The sequence below is a fragment of the Seriola dumerili genome, unplaced genomic scaffold (assembly GCF_002260705.1).
Source record: "Seriola dumerili isolate Sdu_G_001 unplaced genomic scaffold, Sdu_1.0 BDQW01000258.1, whole genome shotgun sequence".
In the NCBI taxonomy this organism is placed as follows: domain Eukaryota; kingdom Metazoa; phylum Chordata; class Actinopteri; order Carangiformes; family Carangidae; genus Seriola; species Seriola dumerili.
In genome coordinates, this window is record NW_019174513.1 from 2,439,859 (window position 1) to 2,455,449 (window position 15,591).

The following is a 15,591-nucleotide window of genomic DNA, read 5'->3' on the forward strand; positions in this document are numbered from 1 at the left end:
TGACCATAGGTGTCTTTTGGGGGGCGAAGGGCGGCCGGTGTTTCCCGACATGAGTCGAGTGGCTCCGAGTGTGAGCAGAGTCCGACATATTCTGAAGATCTTCCAAATGTTGAGCCCGAGTCGTGAAGTGCTGCTCTTGAGGGGGGCGAGGTTGAACGGGAGGGAGACGACGAGGGAGCAAACAGGCGACGTTCGCACAGATTTTCACCTCTGAAAGAATCCCCACATCTCCGCAGACTGCAGCGCAGCTCCGACCGGCGAACGAAAAGGTAGGTGAGATCCTCTTAACGGTGGATTTTCTTCTCCTAACATGCATGTGCGGATGAGCGTCCTAATTTTGACTGGTGCGTGACGGGTTAAATTCTGCAGTTTTTTGGTTGATGCGCTTACCGGCTATCCCGGCCCGGAGGTGACTGATAAGACCTAGGAGCTGTGAGATTCATCACCAGCTGGACATCATACTGCCCGCGAGGAAAGGTGTGAAAATATGTCCATCCCGTTTACTGTCTGGGATGCAGCCAGCCGCGCCTTTATTGAATATTTTAGCTTAGTTTCACTTATTCCTCAGCCTCTTGGTGAGATTCAAGTGGTCAGAAATATCATGCAGATTTATTTTGCAGGATGCAAGATGATGCCATTTGTTCATTAGAGCCTAATGTGTATGTAGACAGCTTTAATAAAGACAGGTAAGCTGGTCATTAAATGAAAATGTGAAAAAATGAAGTACTATAATTACTAATCACCATAGAAAAATTACATATATAACTACCTTATCTCATTTTATCATCACCAAAGGCTGCGCAAAGGAAGTTGATGTTGTCCAATAGGCTGTATGTTCTAAACACTTAACACTTAAAAGCTTAATAGTTTCCATTATCTGGGAGGATGCTCCAGCCTAAAGCCTTTCTGGCTGTGTCGCCTCTGCCTGCAGTGTGCTGCTCATAGACTGTGACCGGAGCTGCGGGAAGGCCCTACACACATGAGAGCAATGGTGCTCTCATCAGCACATCCAGTCTTGTCTGCATAATTATCTTTACCATAAACCAAATCCGTTTCCTCTGTGCTCTCATCACCTCTTCTTGTGTGTTTGTCAATACTGCACGTAGCTCCTCTACCCCCTCCCCACTCCTCCCTCATGTACACTGATTTTCACGAATCTGACAGGTGCAAGCAATATGGTGGAAGCCTGTCTTATCCATTAGTTCAGTGCAGGCCAGCCTGCTGGAGGCTTCTTCTCTAGGACAAACTTTACAAATTATACATTTGGATTTTGTCTAGACAAGATTTTCCGCTTGTTTGAGCCCTTTTCCCTGCATCATCTCTCTCTGCTGTGCTGATCTGAGACATGAGATGAGTTGTAGTGATGCAGAGGCCAGTATCGTTGGGATCATCAGGGTGGAAAATGTGAAGTTTTTGAATTTTGAATGCACCTCATTTTAGCTAAGGGAGACCCCCATACTTGCTTGAAGATAGTGGTGCACCTTAAGTAAACATCCAGCCACTTTCACATGTGTGTCTCTTGGTGCAGCAGCAGTTTTTTTCCTTTTTTGATGCCTCATAATTTATAAATGTCGAGAAGAGGGTACAGTATGTGCATGTGTGTGTGTGTGTGTGTGTGAATAAGCGTCTTAGCTCACGTCTGGCAAGCCTCAACATCATGAGGGCGACTCTACTTTCATGTAGAGTTATTTCTCCTCATCACTTGTCCAAAGAAAAGAGAAGGAGAAATGATGAGGCCACAGTGGTAGCTTTGTAGGGTCCCCACATCTGCAGTCATTGAAGGCATTTCCGCCTCTTTAAAGCCCGCGGACAAAGACCAGTCTGTCCTTCCAGTAAGCAGGAGTTTGAAGGAACACAGACACAGGCTTTGATTTCAGAGTGGGATGCACAGGCTTGGATTATATAAGATAAGGAGGAGGAGAGGATGAAAGAGACGTGATGAAGAGAGAGAGAGAGAGAGAGCTTGATTCAGAGAGAAATGCAAAGAAAAAGGGGAAGAGATATGAGAGATGCCCAGAGATACAGAGCGATGTGGGGGGTTCGGGTTGAGAGGAGTCATACTGAGACGACAAAATGTAGGGGGAAAGAAAATGAGAGATGATGCGGAGCTGTCAAACAGAAGCATAGAAAGTTGAGGAAGGCAGCAGAAGAGGACAAGGATGTGATGATGGTAGAAAGTAACACTGGAAGATGTGAGAATGTTGACAGGAGAAGTGAGAGAATGGGAGAAAGAAGGGAGGTCGAATTAAGACTGAAAGAAGCTAAGTGAAGGGAGAGCAAGTCAGGGAAGGGTAGCAGATGGCATATTTTCCTGTGACCATGGTTTACAGCCCAAAGGACAAGTGTATGAATAAGATAATAATTAAGCTTATTGCATGTGTTTTCATGTGCCTGCATGTTTGTGCTCACTGGGGCAGTGTTCATTTTGGCCTCAAATACTCAAAATCAAACAGAAACAAAGGAGAAGACTTTGGATTTTTAGAAATCCAAAGTCACCATAGAAACACCAGATTGGCCTTGGTGACTCCTGTGAGGGCTACTGCTGGCACAAACAGATGGATGTGGTTCACTTCTCTCTTTCATCAGAGCCAACCAATGTCACGTGTGCAATTGCTGTATTAATTAAATGCTGATAGCTACTGGGGGTCAAGTCTTTTTTTTTTTTTTTTTGGTGGAAGTTATGATGCTGCAGCCTCAAAGAAGGGTTCAAACCCTGACAAGAATTCCCGAACCAAAGATGGGGGCTACAGAAATAAAATTACAGTGTAATTTGAGTCATACAGATGACTGTAGCAAAGGACACTAAGGATTTGTTTGCCAAGAGACACTGTTCTGTGTGACGCAGTTTTGTTCCATATTTTGTTTCAGATACAATAAAATCAGTGGGCTTTTAGGCTTTCTGCCCAGAGTGTGGTGTGAGGATGTGGCAGACACAGTGCAGAGGGCTGTATGAGGCCTTCTGTGAAAGAGCAGCTCTGATTGTCAGATAACGCCACAGTGAAATGTTAATTAACCTCATTCAACAATAAGGAACAACACACACGCAAAGACAGACAAGTGGCAGACATGTAGAACGCCAGTACATAATTTATACACAGCGTGAAGATGTCTTAATGCTGCATCATTTGCGGCAGCAATTTGGATGTGTTATGATGTCTGCTGTGTTACCATGAGACACTTTAATCTTTACTGCGTGTTTATTAGGTCCTGCAAAGTGTGACTGTGTGCACTGCAGGTGTTCCCTCCCAGTCCCTTCCTGGGCTTTGTAAATGAAAACCGCAGCAAAACCTCTTTTGCACAAACTCTTGATGTGTTACCTCAGATGCCTCAGTGTAGCAGACAGCAGTTCAGATCATCGTAATCCCCTCTGTGTTGCTTTTAATCGTGATCCCTCTCTGAAACCGTCACAGGGTCTGGAGGAAAAGATGTTCTCGTTCAGGACATTTCCTGTTGGAAACTCAGCAGCCAGGTCATTACTCAGTAATCACCATGGTTTGAATGATCCTGTCAGTCAAGAATTATTCTGTGTTTAAATTCAGGCACATAATCAATAGACAATCCTTGACAGTGATCCAAAGCCAGGTGGCCCCCGGTGAACATGCACATACACTTAAAAAGAGAAGGGCCTCTTTAAGACGTAAATAGCTGTTGGTATGGCCTTTAAACAACACTAACTTTGACCCATAAATCTACTCGTGGCCCTCATTTTAAATTGAGCTCAGGTATGCTATCAAGTTATAATGGCACTGTCACTGGCTTTCTCAACAAAGGTTGCGCCACAGGCTGTTTTTTTATGTCCGAAGTCCAATAATAACCTCTAGGTAATGGCTGATAGATTGAATTTACAGGGACAGCAAGATTGTCTGCAGATAGTCTCTGTAGGGAGATTTTTTTCTTTAAATTTTTAGTGTGATTAAATAGCCTGACTGCATTCTCAGTACACCTTAAAGGATAAAAATGAAAGAAAGACAGAGAGAAAAGCCAACGCCGACCTCAAAGACGCTGTTAAAAGACACTGCTTGAATAATGAAACATTCATACAATTATTATGAGGTCGATGTGCATACTCTCACTTTGTAAGGATCCCTTTCTGGCGTATAGGTAACCTTGGCTGCATGCCACATAGATGTCGTTCTGTCTGCTCTGAGCACTGCAGGTGTTTCCTTCTGATCCCCTCCTGGGCTTTTAAAATGAAAACCATGGGAAGGTGTCTTTTGCTCCAACCCCTTGATGTGTTGCCTCTGATGTCTCAGCACAGAGGAAAGCCGTTCACATCATCAGTATCTCCACAGAGCTGCAATTAGTCAGGAGCCTTCACGGGAACCTTCACAGGTTTTTGTGGAAATAACGTTTGCCCTGTTCCTTTTCCCACTCTGGAAGTTTCCTGTTTGAAGCTCACCAAAGCAGTGACTTTTTTCTTTTCAAGCAACAGCGTATTTACCGGCTGAGAAGATCCATAATAGACATGGATCATATCAGCATACTCGCTGTTCTCTTCATAGGATTCTATAGTGATTTTAGCGACAGAGAAATGATGTTAAAGAGATTCATGTACTTCTTGAATCTTTGCAGCAGGAGGTTTATACTGTGAGGGACATTTTACACCTTAGATCATTGACTGTGACATTACTGAAGGAGAATATTGAGAATAATGTGTCAATTTATTGTCTATCTAATGGCAATCTAATGGCGTGTGTGTATATGTGTGTGTATGTGTGTGTGTGTGTGTGTGTGTGTGTGTGTGTGTGTGTGTGTGTGTGTGTGTGTGTGTGTGTGTGTGTATGTCAGCTGGACATCTCCCAAATAATGAGCAGGGTTTCATTAGATTTGGTGCATGAATCAGCCTTGTCTCAAAGGACAATTTATTTGGTTTTGGAGGGGTGATATGAATCCAGGATTGGGGCCAAAACATTGTTATTGCATTTCAGCTAGTGTTCCAGCTAATAGCGGTAGTCACTTCGTTTCAGATCTTAATGGGTTTGCATGGTGTCCAAGCCATTTCTAGAGATAAACTGTCTAAATATGAATACAGGCCTACAACTACCATAGCAAAATATTAATTTTGCCTGCTATGTTGATTGTCTATGAACACATACAGCTTTCTTTTTTCTTTCCAAACACAATAGAATCCGGCAGGATGGGGACCATCAGTGTGATCACACTCAGCTTCCTGGTCACCGTAGGTATGTCAAAAAAAAAAAGAAGTTCCCTCTTGTAGAGATTGGGAAATATGGAAATTGTGTCTTAGTCCACCAACGTCAGTGCCTACTGTTTTTGCATTTACCTTGTTATGCTAAACCTGTATTATTTATTAGGTAGCCTTATTTTCTTTGATAGTTTAAGATCATTTTGATGGCGCTGGGACACTCCATTTGTCTAATAGACAATATGTTTAGTATCCAAAAGAAAGTGTGAGAAAAATCGCTGTAGATTGAAAAACATCAACAAAGATTTATTTTAATGGAGAAGAAAAGGACTCAGACACTGTATTTCAGTTTAGCTGCTAAAGCTTACTGATATCACTTTTCATTTGTATTTTCTTTCATCTTTGTTCACAGTTCTTTCTGCCCCTGTGAAAGGTAAGACTTTTGTGCAGTTCTTCACATATAACTCTGAGTTAATCACTCATCAGCGGTAAACTATAAGCTTTTCTCTTCCTCTTATGTGTTTGTCAATGCTTCCTCCTTCCTTTGTCCATCGTATAATCCAGTCGATGACGACTCCATGACCTTGTTCCATGGGGAGGACTTTCACATCCTGCTGCCCTCGCTCATGTTGGAGGTCACGTTTCGCAACAGGTCTGTTCCGAGGGCGCCTGATGTGGTCCTGATGCAGGGCGGTATCGTGGTCAACAATCGGACCAAACTCAACCGCCACCTCAGCCACCTCATTGTAGACGCTGTGGGTGAGGGAGATGAGGGCGTGTACATGGTGAAGAATCCAGAGAAGCCAGAGGACGTCAGACGCATCACCCTTATAGTCCGAGGTACTGGAAGACACCTTAGGAATGATAATGAAGTGCCTCAACTGACTTATTACACTCTCACAGGTAGAATTGGATCTACAATAGACTCAAAGTCATAAGATTCAGATTCATATAAGTACCAGTTCCTTTTGGATTACCTCATCTGTGATACTAAATGGATAATTTACAACCCTGAATTTACAACCCCATAATAAACTATGAATCTAATAGTGATGTAATCCAATGATACAACTATAAATTGCACTTTCAATACGATACAGACCAGAAAAAACATTTTAGATCCAAAATATTTGTACAGGCCTTTTTTTATTTTATATATTCTAAATTATTGCATCAAAGTAATCTAAAACTTCAGCCAAGACAATCAGTGATAGGGCTACTTTTATCATTGAATAATCTACCTATTATTTTCATGATTAATTGACTAATTGTTTAGTTTATAGAACATGAATAATTTTGAAAATCCCCATCACATCGTTTTTTTTGAGAGGTGACATCTTCACATTTCTTGCTTTGTATCCGAGCAGAAGTCCAAAACCCAAAGGTCTGTAAAAAACTGTACCCATAATCTGTGAGTTTTGGGCATTTTTGTTTGAAAAATGAATGAATAAACAATTATTTAATCATCACAATTGTTATTGTCCATCACCTAATTGTTTAATTGCCTAAAGCTCATTAATCCAGTGATAAATTTAATTCTGTAAAACTGGAGAGGCCAATTTTCTGTGCTGAATACTACAAACATTACATTACATGAATACATTTTTGTACTTGCACTAATAAAGAAATACTTTACATGCTTGTAATGGAGTATTTTCACAGGGTGGTAATGTTACTTTTACCTAAGTAAAGGATCTGAATAGTTCCTCCACCACTGGATGACATTGTAGCTACAACTCCAGGATGAAGAATAGGCCTCTTATATCTGAGCTGGAATCAGGGTCAGTGCACTGTCATTTCTTCTGCTTAAATCATGCAGTCAGCAGCCAAATAAACATCACAGTTACACATCCTGCTCGTCCTGAGAGTGTTACAAGTTGTAGCAGTGTTGACTCTGTACTCTGACTAGCGAATTCTGATAAGATTAGACACACACATGCACACACAAACACAAACACAAATGTGAAAGAAGGAGGGAATGACTCAAACCCTGCCCAGTTTGTGGGCTCAAACCCAGCGTGGATAAAGGTGACTGTAGTGTAGCAATATGTGGAAGATGTGCCATATGGAAGGAGTAATGTGTTACGAGGTGATGAAGATCTGTGTTTGTGTGTGTGTGTGTGTGTGTGTGTTCTCAGGGTGTGAGAGCATGCCAGAACTGCCAGGCAGTAATTAAGCAGCTCTTTAACCACCAACCCACTCCCCTCTCCACCCCACCCCCCCTGCTGCTTTCCTGCCTTCATCTAGTCTTTACTGTCTTTCCCTCTGTTTGGTTTGTACCCCTACCCTTTCATTGCAGCTAGCCTGATATTTTTGGATCAGTGCTCCTTTGTTTCCCTGCAATCTGTCCCCTTTTCGCCACATCTTTCAAGCCATTCCCTCTTCCCTCGTCCTTCTTCTATCTTTTCTTCCTTCACCTGAAGCGAATAAACTCTCTCTTTTCACCCCTTACATGTCAGGCTATTTCCTGTCTACTGTAATTAATATTGTGGCTTCTTTTTACTCAAGAGCAAAATGTTTACCACCCCCCTTTTACCTTCTAGATTGTTCCAATGAACAGATCATTAAATATGGAGACAACTACCATATTCCGCTGTTGGGGGTGACTCCTCCCATCACCCTGGAGTACAGGCCCAGTGCTGTGGAGGCCAACCAGACATCTAGGTAACAAAATTACTCTGATATTTTAATCCAGGAGAATCTGTAATGACATTTTCCCACCATGATGTACATGCACTGAGACAGCCTTTCTCAGAATTACCAGGAAAGGTTGAAAAAAGTTCATCCTCTTTGACTTTCTCTCCTGCAGACCAGCTCTGGTGCTGCTGACCAGTACAGGGTTGTCCAGGCAGGGCTACCTGGGTCGTATCAGCGTCAACGAACGCCACGTCACCCTCAGTGCTGTCACGGGTGCAGATGAGGGTAGCTACACTGTCAGGGATGCCGAAGGTGTTATCCAAAGGAAAGAGTGTCTCAACGTCAAGGGTGAGAGGACAAATGAAGACGGATGATATACTTTCTTCTCCCATGCTTGACCTGTTTTAAATGACCAGCAACTCCCATCAGGGTGTTGTTGTTGTTGTTGTAGTTCTGGTTATCATGCTCTTCTTGTTTGCAATAATGGCTTTTTAAAGACCCAAATGTTAATGGGCTCTAGCAGGCTAATGCATTTTAGATGATCTAATGGTGCTGTAAACAGAGCTGTGATGTATTTATTCTCCATCCTCCCTTCCCCTCCGTCTTTCTGTGTCTCAGAGCACCAAAACTTTGTGACCCTGCCGTACGGTAAAAGACTCAAGATCAACCTGATACTCAACAGCTCCTTGGTCCAACTCTACTACACCCCTGATTATGCCCCTGACCCCCCACCCCGTCTGCTGCTGGACAAGGGAGAATTTACAAGTGTAACTGCAGCCTCTCGTTTATCTTTAGTCCCACCCCTGTTGTGATTAGTTGTTTCTTGTATTGATGGTAAAAATTATTTAATTTTTAAAACAATAAATCACCATTACAACAAAGGTGGGTGATATTACTGTAGGTTGCATGTCATTTATATCGGTAGTCCTCTTTGCTCTGTATGCCAGTCATTTCTATTGTTGGTTATTTATAACCCCTGATTCCAAGAAAATATATGTATATAAAAAATTCATACTACATATATATTATAAAATATACAATTATGTGCTTTTGTATAAGAACATATAGTTAATATTAGCACACACGCTACCATTTACAAAATGAGAATGTTTAAGACAATTAAGTACATTTGCTGTTTTATAGCTGACAAAAGCAGCTAATGGAAATTTAACTCAGTATCACTTCAAGTCATATTAGTACCAGTCAAAGCCTTTTAACAATTGTTACGGGTGGTGTTTATGTTCTTTTCTCTTTGCACACGTCTGTCTTTGCATTCTAGGCTCAAGAGGATCTGCGTCTCGAGGGCCGTCTGTCTCTGGAGGGTTCATTTGTTTTTCTAGATCAGGTCAAGGGTGCAGATGCCGGCCAGTTCAAAATTACTGACATGCTGGGATTCACTGTGTCCAGCGTCCACCTGGGAGTACAACGTAAGGAGGGGAGGAGTGGTTGAAAAATGGGATAAAGGGCGGTTTTATATTTCTGTGATAGCTGATAAAAACTGCTGTCAAGAAATAGTAGAGCCAAAATGATTGATTAAAATGCTAAATAGAAAGATGATTCCCTTTCTTTTGTCATCTGTATTCTTGTATCGGAATTTCAACACGTCAATAAAAGGTCAGCTGAATTATTTCCTCTCCCACTCTTCTTCTTCTTCTTTTCTCCTCTTTCCCGCTATGCATCCATGCAGCCTACAAGCTGGAGTCACTGTATGTGGCCATCATTGCCCTGTTGGGCCTGCTGGTTTTCCTTCTGCTGGTTTGCCTGCTGTCCTGTCTGATCAAAGTGAAGAAGAGGGCCAAGAGGGCTGCTGCCCTGGAGAAGATTGCCCAGAACGCTGGTAAAGAGGACGAGGGAGAGGCCTTCAGACAGGTTTGAGAGACAAATATACAACTGACAATGTGCTGCTGCTGCTACTGCTGCTGGTGATGTGTATCCTGATATAGTGAATGACTGTTTCTTTGTGCGTCTTGACAGGTGGTGAAGAACATCACCAAACTGAGTGAGGAATCCAAGCATTCCCAGGCTGACACTACAGAGAAATCTCAGAGCACTGAGGTGGACATTAAAGTAAGGATATGTGATATATCTCTCTTAAAACTGCATCTTTGAGAGGTTTTAATAATGTCTCCCTGTGTATGCTGTGTTCTGCGTTCAGACAGCTGCAGCTTATTCAGAATGCTGCTGCTAGAGTCCTCTCTAAGAACAAGAAAGAGGATCACATCAGTCCAGGTCTCAGATCTTTGCAGTGGCTTCCTGTATGACAAACAGTTGATTTTATAGTATTACTATTGGCTTATAAAGCATTAAATGCTTTAGGGCCAAAATACATCCCTGATCTGCTGCTATGTTACGAACCGTGCAGACATCTCAGATCTTCTGGGACAGCTCCGCTTACTGTCCGCAAAGTCAAAACTAAACACAGAGAAGCAGCATTCAGTCATTATGCACCTGGGGCTAGAGTGCTGTGGAGATGGGTCTGACTATGTGAGACTAATCTGGAGCAAACTCCCAGAAAACCTGAGGTCTGCTCCAACTCTCAGTTCTTTTAATTTAGGGCTGAAAACTTTTCTGTTTGCCGCTGCCTTTTATTAAATTATATTTGGGTCAATTCCTTCATATCTTGCACTGTTCCGTCACTCTGCTGTGACCTTTATTCCCCCGTTTTATCCAATTTTAGCTTATTATGATCTTATATTTTTTCATCTTTTTAAAATCCTGTTGATATGTTCCTTTTATATTGCCTTGTATGTCTCTTATATCTTGTCTCTCTGTTGTATGTCTTCTGTAAAACACTTTGGATTGCCTTGTTCTACATAGCTGCTATACAAATGACTGGAATTTGCCTTGTTCTCTGTCTGAACTCAGGGTCTGGAGGTTTCCTCTAAAGAGGTTGGAATTGGTAACCTAGAGACCAGTGACTCTGGTGTTGGCTTTAACACCGCCCTCCCACTGGACACTGACACAGATGCCCCTGATCAAATCCCCGACTCCGAGGCTGTAAGCATCTCTGTTGCTCCTGAAATCAAACCAAGTCCACCATCTGCTGCTGAGGCCAAGCCAAGCACTCCACCAGCTATGGAAATTAAGTCCAGTCCAGTCACTGAAACGAAAGCGAGCCCAACACCTGAGACCAAGAAAACCCCTGATCAGCCCGTGGAAGTAAAGTTGGATGTGCCCAAACCAGAAGAAATTAAGCTTAGCCCGGCCCCGAGCCCTGAGCCCAAGGCTCGTCTGAGTCCAGCTGATCCAAAGCCTGCACCCAGCCCAAGCCCAGAGCCTAAACCAGCTTCTCCTAAAGCCCCCACACCTGAAAGTAAGAGCGCCCTAACTCCTACACCTGAGCCCCCGAAAGCGACCACACCAGAGCCTATCACCAACGGTACACCTGATCCAGGCCCGGATTCCAAACCAAGCCCAGATCACGCTGATGTTATCGGAGGCACGGGTCCCAAAGCAGCCCCACCTAAAACCCCTGAGGTGGAGCTGAAATCTGGTGATGCCGTATTAGAGGCCAGCAAAGATGGCACTGTGGCTGAGGATTCAACCACCACCTGAGAACTGCCCCTGCAAAAACACAAGGGAAGCCCCACAGATCTTCTCCATCTCCCACCACTGTAGACAATCGAACACCCCCTACCAAATGTTGAAGAAACCACTGAAACTGGGGCGAGGGCTTTGGTTAACATGTCTAATGCCTGAACACAGTATTACTTTGATAATGGTATCTCACTTGTCTATTACTAACATAACCTTTCAGACTTTCTGATTCAGAAAAACTTCACATAACAAATGCGGCTTGTTGATTGTTAAACATTTTAGCTGTACACACCGTGCTGGTGTTTTTTTATTTCATTGGGTAACTCCACAGTAAAACTGCCAGACTTCGAATGAAATCCTCTGCAGAGTTTACAACATAACTGTTAACCCCACATATAAGGTCTTTTCTAACATGAGGTACCCAGAAAGGTTTACAAGATTTTATTAATACAAAGACAAACTAGAATTCCTTTTTACTTTCCTTTTTCCTTTCCTTTTATTTTACTTCAACTAACCACCCTTTCCCATAATGATGCTTGTTCTTCTATCAGCATGTGAATAAAACAAAATGCATGCAATTTTCAGCCACTGTCGTCTCAAACCTACTAAAATGTGTGATGACATTCTTTTGATTGGACATAATCAAAACAGAAATCAAAGCCCTTTTGATTACACAAACCACAACAACCACTGTTGTTTGGCATTTTGTACATAGCTGAAATGTGGATGTTATATGCTTGTGCCAGTCGTGTGGCCTCAGAAACATCTGCAATACGCCATCACATATAGCGAAAAGATGAATTTTGCATAGTTTTATCCACACATGAAAATATACTAATAATACTAACCCAACTATTTATAGTCTGTGAGATTGAGATTCAGACCCCTAGTGGATATCTCAGATGATTAAAATGCATTTTGCAGATGGATCCCTCAAGTCCGGATCAACCATTTTACTGTCTTTGATCTGGATTTTTTCCGGTGGCTCTACAAAATTCCATTACTCTTCAATTATAATAGGAAGCTCATGCCGGCAGAAACTCCAGGCACTTAACGGGACCACCATGTTCCCACTGTACGTTGGGCTTTCCAAAGGTGAAATACTGAATGAAAGTGTTTGGTAAGTTCAAATAGTTAGAAAGTGCTTACTCGTTTCTCTGTTTTCTTTTTCTTTCATTATCCTTTCTTGCTCCGTTCCTTGTCTTTGTCAAGTTTTTATTTTGTCTATCATTCCTTCCATGAACCTTTTCCATTCTTTCCTTACCTTGCTCTCTCCTTCCCTCTCTGGGCATCATTTTAAACTACTTGCTTGTTCACTTAGTTCAAAATAGATATTAAGTCCAGAATATGTGGGTTTGCTAACAATGACAGAGAGTAGTTCCTGTGTTTTTGGCCTGTTAATATTTGGAAAAAGTTGAAACATTTATGCCAAGCATCTTTAATGTCTCCAAAATAGTCCTACGAGGCCTTTATCATTACCACAACATTGTCTGTCCAGAGCTGGTCTATGTGAGTTTGCAGGTTTGTGGATGTTCAGTGAACACAAATGAAACTTAGTTTAAACTTGTGTGGTAAAGAGGAGGTGTGCAGATACAGTTTTCATGTGACAAAATGCATGTCTCTACCTCATGTTTTAACTGACCACTGAAAAAAAAAAACAGTGACAGTCCAGGTTTGATGCACTGAAATCAACAAGAAGCATTTTGGACTTTTGAGAAAAGCACAATAAGACAGCCATGATAGTTCAATCAATCAGTGAGATGTTGAAAAATTGTAAGAAGTAGATCGATCAACAACCAACTGGCCTTTCTTGGTAGCTTTCCTGACTAATACATTTTTCTTACAAGTAAATTGATATCGGAGATATGTCAAGCCATAAGATTTGATACTGAAACCAATATAATAAATAAAGTAAAACTACAAAAAAATTAATGATAATAATAAAAATCAAGGTGCCTCGATGTTAGATGGACAAACAGCATCAGACTTTCAGGTCACATGTATTGAAATTGAACAAAGGTAATCTAAGGATTAGATAATGAAACACAGTGGATATGCCTAATTTCCAGCCTGGACCTGCGAAGGAACCACGCACCTATTTTGGCAATACTGAAAATGGTCTTTATGCAGACATACAGAACATCACACACAGATAAACAAACCAGACACACACACCCCAGCCTTGTAAATATTGCATGTGTACGCCAGTTTAACCCTGTTAAGACTGAATGTTTTTAGTGTATAGTACGGTTGTTGTATTATACTTAATAATAAAAAAAGAAAACTAATTTAAATTTCTCACCAACCTTAAATCCAGAATATAGAATATATACACATACTATATACTATTTACACTAATATTCACTAACGTGTTGAACTAATTTAAGAACAAAATATTGTAAAAATCCATCAAGACTATACTAGATCTTTTTAGATCAATTATCTGCTATTGTTGCCATTCCAACCTGATGATACTCACATCGTACAGTATCTCTCACAGTATTTACATGTTGTATTAAAATGTTTAACCTATGCCACTTAAAGCATTGACTGCAGCATGCCCACGACATGTTCTGAACAACAGGCTTTTATTGTCCTACAGTTGTTTCTGTGTGTGTGTGTGTGTGTGTGTGTGTGTGTGTGTGTGTGTGAGTGAGTGTGACCAGAGGAGTGATGTTTTAATGTTGCCATCATTGTGCGCTGGGGATCTATGTGTTTTAAGTGTGTGTGCCCATGATGCACGTGTGTATGAGTGTGATTGATTTAAGGCTAAGTGTTTGTGTGTGCGTGTGTGTGTGTCTGTGTGTGTGTGTGCGCGCCGTTTGTACAGAATGCAACCACTGTTCCTTCATGTGAGCTTGTCCATCCGTTGTGAGTAAGGTATCCATGCGCCTGCTTAAATCGTGTTGCAATGTGAACAAAACAAGTGCTGTGTTGAAGTCATGAGTGTGAATGTGTTTAAAACCACAAAAAATATTGTAAACGATATTGTAACTTTGAGATATTTGAATGATTCTCGTCTTTGTTTTAGTGCCTAAAATGTGTATTGGATAGTCGGTCTGTACTCTGTCATTAGCCGACACTTCTAATGGCACCTTTTTCTTAATAAGTAGGGTATTCACAGATGTAGAAGCTGTTAGCACACCTGACTGAACAAAGCGATGATATGATAATGTGTAGGAGATGTATGACGTATTGTATGAACGTTAAAAGTGACGGGGAAAGTCTGACTTTGAGGTTTCCCGGGTGATTATGTGTAGCATAAAGAATGCTGAGTGTGCTTCATTTGTGAGCGAGGGTGTTTTCCATTGCATCGATCAAGTCTGTAGCGCAGTTCAGAGTATGTGAGGGAATTCTTGATGGCAGCAGATGAATGACAAAGCTTTGTGTGAGTAGCCCTGAGGGTTGTGTTGTGATAAGCACCTGATGAGAGACTGCCAAAACAGCATTTCCTTGTACCACCACTACTGAATATTGTCAGTGATTGTAATACCAAGCCACTCAGAGTGAGTAGGGAAGTGAGAGAGGCGGAGAGTGCATTAGTGGGTAGGGCGAGCCTTTGGTTTACACATTATGAGTATCTCAGAGAAGGCTCAGTCTAGTGGAATTGCAGTTATTATATCTAACAGGTACCAGAGGGATTCTGGTTTCATGTCCACCTCTGATAACCCACTAATAGAAACCACTACTGTTAATACCACTGGCACTACTTGCACTATGTGAGTTCTCTCTGCCCCGATCCTCTCTGTTTACTTCTGCTGTGCTGGCCTGGGTGTGGTGTGACGTTCCTCATGTTCTCTCTGTACTCCCTTTTTGCACAACACTTCACACAGATGTTTTGTAAAGAAAATGATTTTTTTTTCTTTATTTCATGTCTAAAGGAATACTAAGAATAAACAAAAGATTATGACATTTGTTGTGCTGTTGTGTTTGTTTTCCTACTCTGAGGAACAAACTCACAGAAGGACTGTGTAGTCTCAGCTGTCGCCATCTCAGTCACTTATCTCACTCAGTGTCAGCCATCACTTGTTCACTTGAGTGTCACGCACCACTTTCTCACCCCAGGTCACACTAATTCCATAACCTCGCCAGGACATGTCATAGCAGAGCAGGCACAGCAAAGATATTTATAAACAGGCCAAAGGTAACGTCGTAACGCTAACACCTGCTACAGACCCTGAAGCTCCAGACTGGCTACAAGTTACCTCCTCCATGCTTTGTTTTCTTCTCTCTTTTACAGGTGTTCAAGATTTATTTGAAGCATCCCTTTC

At 41.8% G+C, this 15,591-nt stretch overlaps 1 protein-coding gene across 1 annotated transcript; it reads left to right on the top strand.

Moving 5' to 3' along the window:
* Positions 1-27: 27 nt before the first annotated feature.
* LOC111230052 lies at positions 28-15,232 on the top strand. The gene is made up of 11 exons (XM_022756605.1): positions 28-269; positions 5,127-5,183; positions 5,559-5,579; positions 5,711-5,986; positions 7,690-7,810; positions 7,956-8,131; positions 8,402-8,550; positions 9,063-9,210; positions 9,471-9,652; positions 9,758-9,850; positions 10,649-15,232. The coding sequence occupies exons 2-11, from the start codon at positions 5,138-5,140 to the stop codon at positions 11,336-11,338; spliced, it is 1,902 nt and encodes a 633-aa protein (XP_022612326.1). The 5' UTR covers positions 28-269; positions 5,127-5,137; the 3' UTR covers positions 11,339-15,232.
* Positions 15,233-15,591: the final 359 nt, after the last annotated feature.